Source organism: Penicillium bovifimosum (assembly GCF_028826915.1).
Source record: "Penicillium bovifimosum strain IBT 22155 chromosome Unknown utg000005l_segment0_segment0, whole genome shotgun sequence".
Lineage (NCBI taxonomy): Eukaryota > Fungi > Ascomycota > Eurotiomycetes > Eurotiales > Aspergillaceae > Penicillium > Penicillium bovifimosum.
The window spans coordinates 845,102-857,703 of NW_026622714.1; the positions used below are offsets into that span (position 1 = coordinate 845,102).

Sequence of the window (12,602 nt, forward strand, 5' to 3'; positions counted from 1 at the left end):
GATTGTCAATTGCCTGACTACCGTTCCCGACGCGCCCACCTTTCGAACGGAGGTTTTTGGACAAGTGTGATGTTGGAACAAGAGACGATTTCACTCTAAATACTTCGCCCATCGCTTTATCCTCACACCATGGGAAACACTCAGGGAAAACCGGTGTCTTGCAATGACGCAGGTAGGTTACATGCTCTGAATCTCGATCCGGAGGAAGTGCTCGGGGCTTTCTGGATCACAACGGGGGATGCTCTTGATTAAGCCGCTGATCGCTTTCCACCAGTCAACCTGAATCATTTCCGGCTCCTGCGAGTCGTTGGAAAGGGTGCATTTGGAAAAGTCAGAATCGTCGAACGAAAGGACACAGGCCTCACATTCGCATTGAAATATATTCGCAAGGAAGAAGGTTCGTGTGAGACGCAAGGATGAGTGCGGAGTGTTAGAACTGACACTTTTATCAGTGGTTCGCTCGGAAAGTGTACGAAATATAATTCGCGAACGGAGAATGCTCGAGCATTTGAACCACCCGTTCCTGTGCAATTTGCGGTACAGTTTCCAGGACATGGAATACATGTGAGTATACCCGAGGTGATCCTATTTACCCACCGCTGACTGGATTCAAGCTATATTGTCGTTGATTTAATGAATGGCGGCGATCTTCGATTCCATATTTCCCGAAAATGCTTCACGGAGGACGCGGTGCGGTTTTGGATGGCGGAACTTGGATGTGCTCTGAGATACATTCACTCGCAGGGCATCATTCACCGCGATTTAAAGCCCGACAATGTGCTGTTGGATTCTGATGGACATGTTCATTTGGCTGATTTCGTAAGTCCTCCGGGAATTGCATCTTGAGGCAGATTGGGACTAATATGCCTTTCCAGAACGTGGCATCAGATTACCGACCGGGCAAGCCTCTGACGAGCAAGTCAGGGACGCTGGCCTACCTAGCACCTGAGGTCTATGAAGGAACGGGTTATACCTTTGAGGTCGATTGGTGGTCATTAGGTGTGACTTTTTACGAATGCATCTACAATAAGGTGAGATGGATTTGTTGCCAGTCTTCTTTCCCGTCTAACCTCGAGCGCAGCGACCATTTGAAGGCCGAAGCCAAGAAACCTTGAGCGAAAGCATTAAAAAAGCCCAGCCGAAATACTATGTGACCAACCCCGCCGTTTCAGTGCCTTGTTTGCGGGCATTGGGGGCGTTAATGCAAAAAGATCGGAGTCAACGAATCGGCGCTATCGGATTCGAGACCTTCACCCGACACATTTTCTTCGCCGAGATCGACTTTGAAGCCCTCGAGCGGAAACAAATTTCCCCCAGTATTCCGGCCATCAAGCGACAAAACCAACTTCGATGCGACTTACGATCTGGAGGAGCTACTTCTTGAAGAGGCTCCTTTAGAGGCTAGAGCGCGCAGACAAAAGCCGCGTGCCGAATTAAGGGAAGATGCCACAGCCAAGGAAATTCGGGATGATGAGCTTCACCGTCTCATTGAGACGATGTTCGAGCCATTCGACTACACCCTGACCAACTACCAAGGCAATGCCGCGGATGCAATTGCCGCTGCCACGTGAGTTCTCCTCGAGGTAAACTTGATCGTCTTGTGCTTACAATATTCCCGTCAGGAATCCTGAGGACTGCCTTCCAATAGCCACCACAACCTCAGGGAACACATCCGCAGCAAACTCAACCGTACATGCCCGCCAATTCTCCCAGCCCGACCCATCTAATCGCACGCATCCCTCCCATTACGAAACTTCTGCCCAATACGAAGGCATCTACTACCGTGCTCCGCCGACTGAAAACATAACTAGTGTCAGCGAGACACTTGATCCCAATGATCCCGCGAGCGGTCCCATCTCGCCCTCCCCTTCGAACCGCGTGTCAGGTTCACCACCGCCTGCTCCGTCCTTCCACCGGCCTCTACCCAATCGACACCGCGGTGCTACCCGACAAATGAGCAAAAGTGGCGGTGTGCAAATGGTTCTCAATGAACATGGCAGTTGGAGCGAGCTGGCCAATACCTCCGGTTCTGCGGCAGATGGAATGGACAGTGGTGATGACAAGGGAAAGCAAGCCAATGGCATGCTATCGTTCTTCAGTCGGAAAAAGGGTCGTGACCGCAGTCCCAAGCCCACTGAGCCAGGTGTTCTCGGCAAGGAGGGAGCCAGACAGATCATTAGCTGAAATCCTTCCATTTGGCGGAACTCATTTCGCGCCCATGCTGTTGGCGCTGTCCCCGACAAAATAACTGCACAATAATACGGGCCTTGCTCCATATGGATTACCAACTCTCAGTTGAGTTTGGAATGGCTCGGAGACGAATATATGCTATCAATGCTAGCATCCAAGGAGGTCGGTGATTGAACGCCAGCGTTTACCTCTTGGCTCGGTTGCCACTGACATGTCCCGGCTCCCGTCCTACTGGGACCTTCCGGAGACAGGCTGCCCTCTCTGAATGCATTCTGCACGGCATTGCATTTCTGCCTCGATGTCTGCAGCAAGAGATGCAGTGACGCAGTACTCGAAGCATATTTTATCATTCATTGACCTAGATTCCCCGGTTACAGCGAGAATTCATCTTCAGTTCTATGCGATATCCTTCTTGATTGTTTTTTTCTTTCTCTTTCTATCATCATCCTCCTCATCCTCTCTCTCTCTCTACTAGCCATATATACTCACGGCAGCTCTTGATGACCCGACCGGCGCTTGTTTATGTTTAATACTTTCACTTCTCATCAATTCCTTCTCAGGCGACCTGTTCCCTTGCGGCCCTCTTCTTTCGCAGTGATAGTCTTTCTTTCTTCTTGTACTATGGTGCTTTGTCCCCTTTTACCTTGTCGGCGTTTGCATACCCTGCCCGTTGATGAACCTGAACGTTCTGTATTTGCTGGAGTGTATATAGATTGCACTGGTGTTACATGGTGTGTTCTGGAATGGTCTTCCTTCCACTGTATATCATATCCCAGATTGGAAACAAATTTGGTCATTTGCCTATCACTCTCCGGCCATCGTCGATTGAATGGACTTATTGAATGTCAAAGCTGAGTGGAAAATGAGAAGAAAAATAAAATAACACAAAATAGAGAGAAAAGATTACAACCCAAGAATTGCGGTGCGATCTACTTCGCCTATAAATACTTTCTGGTCGAAGCATAGGTAATCCTGTCCTTTGAGAACCTAGTTGACTTCCCCCCTTTTCCTCAACATTGAACTTCATTTTGCCCACTTGTCACTGCACGCAGCACCAGCGCCACTGGCACTACTGCCCGTACATACTATTTTCTAATGGCGGCTACCGAAAAGTCTGGTATCAGCCTTATGACCCAGTACAATATCGTTCTACCGAAAAGAAGGCAGGAGTATGACTCTTCCGGCAAACCTATACCTGCATGCGAGCCCTATCAATGTGCTGCGGCAACTAAGGGGGAGGATCTCCCCGTCGATCTAAGCTCGTTTTGGCATCAGAGAGCAGTTATCCGTGGGATTCGTTATTCACTTCAATTTGCAACAAGCCCGGCAATTCTTGAGCTATGCTCCGGCGACGATGCTCAGGCCCATCAATTTTCCCGCGCCCGCAATGCTCGCCTGATAATGAGTGATATAATCCCCGATATGCAAAATCCTGCCACTCAGCCGTACTATATCTGGTATCCCGACATTGCATCAGAAGAAACATCGCGAAGTCGCCCGTCGGTATCCGTCTATGCGGTATCAAGTGGGCCGAGCGTGTGCTGCAGCATGCTATACAGATCTCTACAAAGAATTGGACCTTTTGCCTGACGTTTCTATTGCGGAAGAATCCCGCGAAGTTGACAAAGACGCCGAAATCTACAAGATTATCATGTCCGCCCCCCAACGATATGCTGTCATGGAAGATTTCTCTCGATCCGTTCATCTTGAAACCCCACGAACGCCTGCGTTTCTGAATGGCGATATGAAGCCCCGATGGGCTTTGGGACAGCGAGTTCTCCCTGGTAAAAATTTTACCAGAGACGACTGCTGATGATATTGACATCGAGGAAGATGGATTTATCGGCTTTCAAGATATCAGCTTGAAGGATATCAGCGGAATGGAGAACTACGCTGAACTGGGCCCAGGCCAGTCCGATCAACTGTGGATGCCTCTTCCGCCTGATCTCCCAAATCTTGAAAAGCGCCTTCAGACACAGATGGCCGCGTGGGAGGGCAATGTGGATCGATACAGTCGACTAATGCACCCACGCAGGCTGAGAACCGAACTTGAATACAATTGTGTTCTTCGTGGCATTTATCACAGTACAACCTTCGCCAGATGGTGGGCCTATCAGCTGGAAACAAACCCTGGACGGGCTATCCTCCCAGGTAAATTGCTCAGCCAAGGCAATGAACTGGAGTGCGGAGAGATTCGCACTGCGATTAATGCCCGCATGATAATGAACAATAATATCTCTGGTATCGACGATGACTCGGACTGCCTCCCGTGGGTCATATGGTGGCCCGTGAAGCCCTCTGCGAACACTTTAGCTGATCTGGTTCGAAAGTGTCCGTCCATGGGACATCAAGTTGCGATCACTTGCATAATGTGTGATTACGGTTCGATATTCCGAAGTTTGAAGCCCCCCTACACCGAATCCTTGTATGTGGCTGCCAGGCGAAGTGAAAATCCATTCTACCTACAATACCTTGAGGAAATCATGAAGGAGCACGACATAACTCCCCCGGACTTTCACGACTTCAAGGACTTTGAATACACCGCACCAGGCTTATAGACTGATCTGGAGCCTAGAGATGATCTCGCCTCTCCCACTGTCAGTTACCATGACATGGAGATCGGGTATGGCCAATATCCCTGTGGTAATGAACACGAAGAAACTCGAGGTACATGTGGAGGCGGGCTAGCAAATCCGGGAACGGTGGAGAGATACATGTGGCTCTCAACTGAAACTGCACAGAAGTTGAAAAATGAATTTGACGGGCACTACCCAGGTGCGGATATTGGTCTTTTGTATGATGATGAAGGACTTCGATCCAAGCTTTCACGCCGTATACAGCCCATGGATCGGTAGTATGCAGGTTTCGTGTCCCGAGCCCGAGCCATGGATCCATGTCACAACTATAAACACTATAGAAACAGACACGGAAATAAACAATACGCCGTGAATACGGTAGATAGAAAATAACAGTTCTCAAATATCCTAGGCAGCAATCGCAGCATTTCCTAAGCCAACAGTCACATAGCCACCTACGCCACCTCACCTAACAAGATAATTAGCGTCCCGTGTGGGGAAAAACAAAACAATGACATCTGGAACATCAACAATACCACAGTCAATTATAATTCCGACCTGAACCTTCAGACCAAACCAATTCCTACAATCCCATCTACGCACATCCCACGTGTACTCATCTCATCTCCAACCAGCCCGGTCCCAACTACATTCCGTCCCATCTCCAGCTCCACTACATCCCCCCCATTCCTCCACCACCACCAAGCCGATCACCTCCCACGCGCAACCCACATACCAAACCCCCTGATTGACAACATCCCCAAACCAACAAAGACCGGCATGCCCGGCCAATCCCACAGCCGGGACCGACGAGATCGCGACCGCCGCCGTGAATACATCCGCGGCCACTACGAAGAAGACGAAGGCGCAACGTCCAGTCCCGCCTATCGTTTCCGCGAGACCGAGTACGAGTCAAACTCGCATGATAATCTAGAGCGCGATGAGTACGAGGAAGAGCGTGCGCAGCGCCGGGAACGGAGGCGCAGACGGCGCGAGGAAGAGGGGGCGCTTGCGTATGGCTCGCCTGGGAGGCGGAGAGATAGAGATCGGGAAAGGGAACGGGAAAGGAGGGGTTCCAGGGCGAGGGAGTCGCCGGGATCACCTGTGAAACGGCATAGGGATCGCGATGCGGGAAGGGGGTATCGGAGGGAGGGAAGTGGGAGTCCGATGCGAGAACGACGGACTCGGGATGGCGAGACGGATGCTGAGGTGGAGGCGCGGAGGAGGAGGCGGCGGGAACGTGAGCGCCAACGAGAGCGAGAGCGAGAGCGCGAACTAGATGCTATTGCTGCTGCGCCGGCGAGGAAAAAGAAACATCGCAGTACCGAGTCTTCGAATAGTGCTTCACATCTTCTGAGCGCCGATGCGATGGCGCGGCTTGCTGCTGAGCAGGAGGAAATGGAGCGCCGTGAACAGGCTCGCGAGGCGGATGAGATACGTCGGGAACGCAGGCGGGAGCGGAAACGCGCTGCGATGGCTGCGGCTGCTGGTGGTGAGCTTGGTGGTGAGGTCTTGAAGGGTCGGTCGAGGCATAATGCGGGCGCTCGGGTTGTGTCTGGTGCGCATCTGGAGGAAGGGTATAGCTCTGATGCTCGTGTTCGTCGGCGCGGCGGTGGTGGGCCGGTTATGGCGGAGCATTGGAAGGAGGAGGATAGCTGGGAGGGGAGCTATGAGAGTGGGGGAGCACCGGCTTGGAAGTTCTGGGCCAATTGGTCTAGGAAAAGGTGTATCATTATGGCGTGTCTGTTGGCTGTGGCTCTGTTGTTGGCTATTATCATTCCGGTTGCTGTCGTTGTGTCCAAGAAGAAAGGTTCAGATTCGAACTCGAAGAGTTCGAGTACGAGCTCCTCTTCGGATGATCCTACATCTAACCTGGATGATATCAGCCGTGATAGCATTCCCGTGAGTGTCAAGTATAGCCTGAAGACGATATATGTTAACGATGGATTAGAGCTACGCCAAAGGCACAGTCTTGGACCCATTCTCCTGGTACGAGACAACCGGCTTCAACCTAACCTTCACCAACGCCACAGTGGGTGGACTCTCCCTCATGGGCATCGACTCAGCATGGGATGACTCAACAAGACCCAACGACGATGTCCCCCCTCTCAACGAACCATTCCCGTACGGGAGCCGACCCATTCGCGGCGTGAATCTAGGAGGATGGCTCTCCATCGAGCCATTCATTACCCCCTCCCTATTCACAAGGTGGGGCTCAAAGGACGGGGTAATCGACGAGTACACCTTGACAAAGAAGCTCGGAAGCTCTTCAGCCGCCCGTACCCTCGAAAAACACTACGCCACCTTCATCACCGAATCCGACATAAAGGAAATCCGGGACGCAGGCCTAGACCACGTCCGAATCCCCTACTCCTACTGGGCCGTAAAGACCTACGAAGGCGACCCCTACGTCCCCAAGATTGCCTGGCGGTACCTCCTGCGCACGATCGAATGGTGTCGGAAGTACGGACTACGGATAAAACTCGACCTCCACGGCGTCCCAGGCAGTCAAAACGGATGGAACCACAGTGGTCGGCAGGGGAGCATCAACTGGTTAGCCGGGTCCGACGGTGACCTCAACCGTAAACGGTCATTAGAGATCCACGACCAACTATCCCAGTTCTTTGCGCAGGATCGGTACAAGAACGTCGTGACGATCTACGGCCTAGCCAACGAACCGTTGATGCTCTCCCTGCCCGTGGAGAAGGTGCTAGACTGGACGGACGAAGCAGCAAAGCTCGTCCGCAAGAACGGTATCACTGCTACGATTGTTCTCCATGACGGCTTCTTGAACTTGAACAAGTGGGATAATATGTTCAAAAGCCATCCGGACAATATGTACCTCGATACCCACCAGTATACCACCTTCAACACGGCCGAGATCGCCTTGAACCATACGGCGAAGGTGGACAAAATCTGCAATAGTTGGTACCCAATGCTGAAGGAGATCAACACCACGACTTCGGGCTGGGGACCGACTATTTGCGGTGAATGGTCGCAGGCGGATACGGACTGCGCGCAGTTTGTTAACAATGTTGGTCGCGGCACTCGCTGGGAGGGCACGTACGATACAAGCACCGACACATTGAAGGCGTACTGTCCCACTGCCAGTCAGGGGACTTGCAGCTGCGCGGATGCCAATATGGATCCGTCGAAGTATTCGGATCATTACAAGAAGTTCTTGCAGACTTATGCTGAAGCGCAGATGTCCGCCTTCGAGACTGCAATGGGGTGGTTCTATTGGACCTGGCGGACGGAGTCGGCGGCGCAGTGGAGTTATCGCACTGCGTGGAAGAATGGCTACATGCCTGAAAAGGCTTATTCACCTGCCTTCAAGTGTGGAGACAAGCTCCCTGACTTCTCCGACGCGGTGGAGAGTTACTGAGCTTTGCACCTTCTGAGAGACGGAGTCCTCTCATTTCGTATTTGTACAGCCACATTTGTCGTTTAGCATGTTTTGCTGTGTTTTATATGTCTTAGATACCATTGGATTTAGATTTACTTTAGAGTCTGAACATCTCAACGCCCTCATCGGACGTGTCATCATTTCAACCTGAAAAGGTCTCCATTGACCTGAACGTACCATGTCCGGGCATACCATTCCTCTAAGCCTCAAACCACCCACCCTCCTCCCACATCCCATCCTGATAAGCAGTCTCCTTCCTCACCCACTGCAGCCTAACACCCCCAAGCAACCGATCCACCCTCTGAAAATCAATCGGCTTCATAACCCACCCATCAAACCCCGAGTCCATATAGACCAGCCGATTCTCTTCAAGCAGGGAAGCCGAGACCGCGAAAATAGGAATGCGGGATCCAGGCCCCGTCTCACTGGCTAGTTCCTCCTGCTCGTACTCGCGTATCATCTTTGTTGCAGCTAGGCCGTCGACGATGGGCATCTGCAATTACCGGTTTAAGTTAGAATTCTGTAGAATGAGTCGGGAAGGAAGATATGCACATACTTGTAGATCCATCAGAATAGCATTGAAATGACTGGGATCCGCCTTGTAGGCTGTTACGCATTCTTTTCCGTTCGTCGTCATGTGCACCGTATGTCCGAATTTCACGAGGCGTTTTTGAAGGATGGCGCTGTTGATGGGGTCGTCTTCTGCAACGAGGATGTGGAGGTTCCAGTCCATTCTGCTTGGTTCCGCGGTGTGTTGGTTGTCCGCGGTGTGTTGGTTGTCCGCGGTGTGTTGGTTGTCCACGGTGTGTTGGTTGTCAGGTGGTGCTATTGGGAGTGGTATGCTTGATGGCGAAGGGATTGGTTCATCCGGTTGTTTGGCTGGTCGTTTGGGTTTGGACTGTTTGGACTGTTGGTCGGATGGAGGGAAGTTTGTTGTTTGACTTGGTTTCAAGCTGATGTCGACGTTCGTGGTTGTCTGTCCTGACGCGAATTCGGGTGTTTGACCACATTCACAGGGTATGGTATCTTCCCTTTTGTTCGCTGTGCAGTTTGGGGATAAATGATCTTGCCTTAACTCTTGTTTGCTTTCATCTTCTGTTGAAGCAGTACCTGCATTCTGCGTTTGAGGGCTGTCTTCGTTTGGAAGAGGGAACTCAAGTCTGATCTTGAAGCAGCTGCCCTTGCCTTCTTCGGATTTCAGGCTTAGCTGTCCATTCATGTTGCGGACGATCCGGGCAACCAGCGCGAGACCTAGACCAAGCACGCTTCTTTTCTCCACTGCTTGGCCAGTTGTGTTTTGTTCGTAGGACTTTGGGGGTCGCATATATCCTTTGTTGGAGACTTGTTCCAGTTCACAGAACAAGGTCTCGACCGTCTCTTGGGACATTCCACAGCCGGTGTCATGCATCGCTATTTCCACGGAAATATGACCAGGTAATATCGGCCCGGGTATGACGCATGACTCGATTGTCACTGCACCAGCAGACGTGTGCTGCACAGCATTGCTGATCAAGTTGGTAATGACTTGACGTACTCGTCGTTGATCACCGAGAACAGGAGGCAGAACTGCATGTTGAACCACCTGAAGATCGATATGCTTCTGTCTTGCTTCTTCCCAGAAGATATCTGTTGCTTCAGTCAGGGTCTCCGACAGATTGAAAGCCTCGTCTTTTATCAAGGCCTGTCCGTTCTCGGCATTCGTAAGATCTAGAAGGTCGTTGATGATATATACCAATGACTTCGATGCCGAGTGCGACCTAGAAATGTGGTCTCGTGTATCTTGATCCAGAGAACCATCGAGAGCAATTTCCAAGTAGTTGATGATGGCATTGAGAGGTGTTCTGAACTCGTGCGCGGAGTTGGCGAGCAAAAGCCTCATCAATTGGTTGTTTTGCATTGTGGTCTCCTTCTCCTGCCAAATATCCGTGAAAGTGCGATATAGCAAGGAAAGAACAGAAGCCTTGCTAAAGTCTGACGAGGTCCACTGGTCATTCGATCTCTCCAAATCAGACGATATGCTCGGATCTTCCGAGTTGGCTTTGAAAAAGATAATGAAGTCGTGCCCATCCACCGAAAGCGGGACGTGAAGCAAGCCAGAAAGATGGTGGAAGCCGCGCGAGTAGTTCAAATCCCCAAAATCAGCAGCGATGTCGGTCGACCAGAACACAGTGTCATTCTCTTTGGCTTTCATGTATTCGAATAACGCCAGAACTTCCTGGGAATCTGTCGGCTTTCCCAAAACTCTAGCCTCCCCCATGATTGACGCCGCGGCGTAGTCTGCTCCAAACAGACTGAGCAAATCGCCAGTTGGAGTTTGGATGACCTGTGATGTGCTAGCTGGGGTTACGGGCATTTTTGTCTCTCGCAACTGAAACGGCAAAGTGTAGGACAGCCGCTCAATGTTGCTCGACACTGCCCCAGCTATAATCCAGCACATCTTTTGGATGAGCGGGTGAAGCGTTTGGCGGCTCTTGTAGGACTGACATGATATCAGTCCCCAAAGCTTGCCAAACACAGTTATTTGGATTGACAAACACGCCTCGACGGGATTGTCTGTATGTGTCGTTGAGAGCCCAGGGGGTGAAGAGAGGTAGGTATTTGACATGTCGAGTGGCGTATGGTCGGCCGAAGATCGATAAACGAGCCTTGCAGTGCCTTTATTGCCAGCGCAAGAGAAGCAGACAGTGTTGTGCGCGTATGCTCTTTTCAATGCTTCTGGGAAGGTTGATTCCGGGAACTTCATGTTTTCATAAGAGGTTGAGCCTGACGATTGGTCAATCTCATCTGCAACCACGATGCCATTACGATCACTGTCGAAATGATACACCGTTGTTCTGTCAAACTTGATAAGATCTTGCAAAGTGTTGATGGAATGTTTAACAAGCACTTCGAGTGTCTGAGCGCTTGCAAGTTGCTGGAGAATCCGAGGGATGCTGTTCAAGAGTTCGGTTGAATCTGGCAGATCGGCTGTACATCTGTCAAAAGTCTTCGATGGGGGACTTTCATCCTCAAAGAATGCCCCCGAGGTCATATCCAGCGTCTGTTTTTCTGTTGGGCCTCCCATACTCCTGGGACTTGGTTCGTGTTGCTTCTTTGAACGGCCGTCATGCTCGAAAAATGCCCCAGATGTTATGTCCAAGGTTCGCTTTTCTGATGTTGTGGTTTCACCCTTAGAATTCTCAAAGTCGGCTTTGCTCTCCGTGTCTCGAACCTCGGGCTGGAACTCGCAGAAAACATATCCCTTGTGAAGATTGTTGGTGTGCATGGTACACCACAAGCTCCGAGCATCCCCGTCAGACAATAACACGGACAAGAGAAAAATCTCAGGGCCGGAGTGTTCGACGGTGTAGTCTTCGCTCAAAATAAATTTAGCGTGAGCAAGGAAGCTGCTCCGGAGCGAGACAGGAAGTATATCACCGAATGTCTGGAGAGCAAAGAGTTCATCCGGAGAACGCCCGATGATTTCCTGACAGTTGCTGCTGGCTATTTGCACCCCCAACTCACCACCGGACTCGGTGATCACAACCAGTGCACCAGAAGATTGAATGAGATTTCCATCGTCATCCTCTTGCAGATATTGCGACCCCTTCTTCAAGCCGCGGAAACCGAGTATCTCTCCACCATTTTGCACGGTGTTACGCAACTGCGCAAGAACAGGATCAGGACTGGCAGTAGTTTCATCCTTGGGCACCATTGAGACCTCGCTCCCGCCACTGCTTTGATGCAATGCAGCCAAATAATCAGGTCTTGCCTGGTCCACTTTCTCAGAATTGACATCGTTTCCAAGTGTATTCTTCTGCTGAAAGCCCGGTGGTTCACCCGCAGGCCATGCAGTCCATGTGTCCGAAAAAGGAGATATTGGTGTTTCGAGCCTATCAAAGGAAGGGGTCTGTAAGGCAGACGAGGGCGTCGAATCCAGCGAGACAGCCGAGCGGACCGGGAAGACTCTCTCGGAAGAGTCTGTGCCTAATCGAGGCAGTTGCAATCTCGGCGAGACCAGCTCGGAGGTTACTGCTGATACTTCCGTCTTGTTTTCCGACAATATACACATGCTCTTCGGTATTGACAACGTTCGAGCGAGAGTCCGCCTCCTGTCGGACAGTCTTTCTTCTTTTTTCTCATTGTTGTCATCGTCATTTGGCTCATCAAAGATCACTGTCCAATCGCCGATGTCTTTCACATCGGACGGGAAAGACATCTCTCAGTATTCACTCCACGGTGCAGAGGACAATCGATAATGTCTTGAACTAGCTATACCATGAATGTCAGCGACAAATTGACTAGCGCGGGCTACTCGGGTCAGCTCACGGAATGACAGCTAAGGACGAACCACGCGGTTAAGATAAGACTTGCAATGTCGGAGCTACCACATATCGAGTATTTTCAACACACCAGCACCAAAAGTAGTGTATGAGGAGGTCCAAATGTGG

At 51.0% G+C, this 12,602-nt stretch overlaps 3 protein-coding genes across 3 annotated transcripts; 2 read left to right on the plus strand and 1 right to left on the minus strand.

Annotated features, from left to right (window-relative positions):
* Positions 1 to 129: 129 nt before the first annotated feature.
* Positions 130 to 2,184, plus strand: N7515_005493 (serine/threonine-protein kinase; the record flags this gene model as incomplete). The annotated part of the gene is made up of 8 exons (XM_056666237.1): positions 130 to 172; positions 275 to 397; positions 453 to 564; positions 615 to 819; positions 876 to 1,031; positions 1,082 to 1,150; positions 1,212 to 1,567; positions 1,623 to 2,184. 8 exons carry the CDS (start codon positions 130 to 132, stop codon positions 2,182 to 2,184), a joined length of 1,626 nt encoding a protein of 541 aa, XP_056519833.1.
* Positions 2,185 to 5,546: 3,362 nt separating this feature from the next.
* Positions 5,547 to 8,151, plus strand: exg2 (putative exo-beta-1,3-glucanase; the record flags this gene model as incomplete). Its single annotated transcript, XM_056666238.1, has 2 exons — positions 5,547 to 6,668; positions 6,718 to 8,151. 2 exons carry the CDS (start codon positions 5,547 to 5,549, stop codon positions 8,149 to 8,151), a joined length of 2,556 nt encoding a protein of 851 aa, XP_056519834.1.
* Positions 8,152 to 8,371: 220 nt separating this feature from the next.
* N7515_005495 (hybrid sensor histidine kinase/response regulator) lies at positions 8,372 to 12,370 on the minus strand (the record flags this gene model as incomplete). The annotated part of the gene is made up of 2 exons (XM_056666239.1): positions 8,372 to 8,665; positions 8,729 to 12,370. The coding sequence occupies 2 exons, from the start codon at positions 12,368 to 12,370 to the stop codon at positions 8,372 to 8,374; spliced, it is 3,936 nt and encodes a 1,311-aa protein (XP_056519835.1).
* Positions 12,371 to 12,602: the final 232 nt, after the last annotated feature.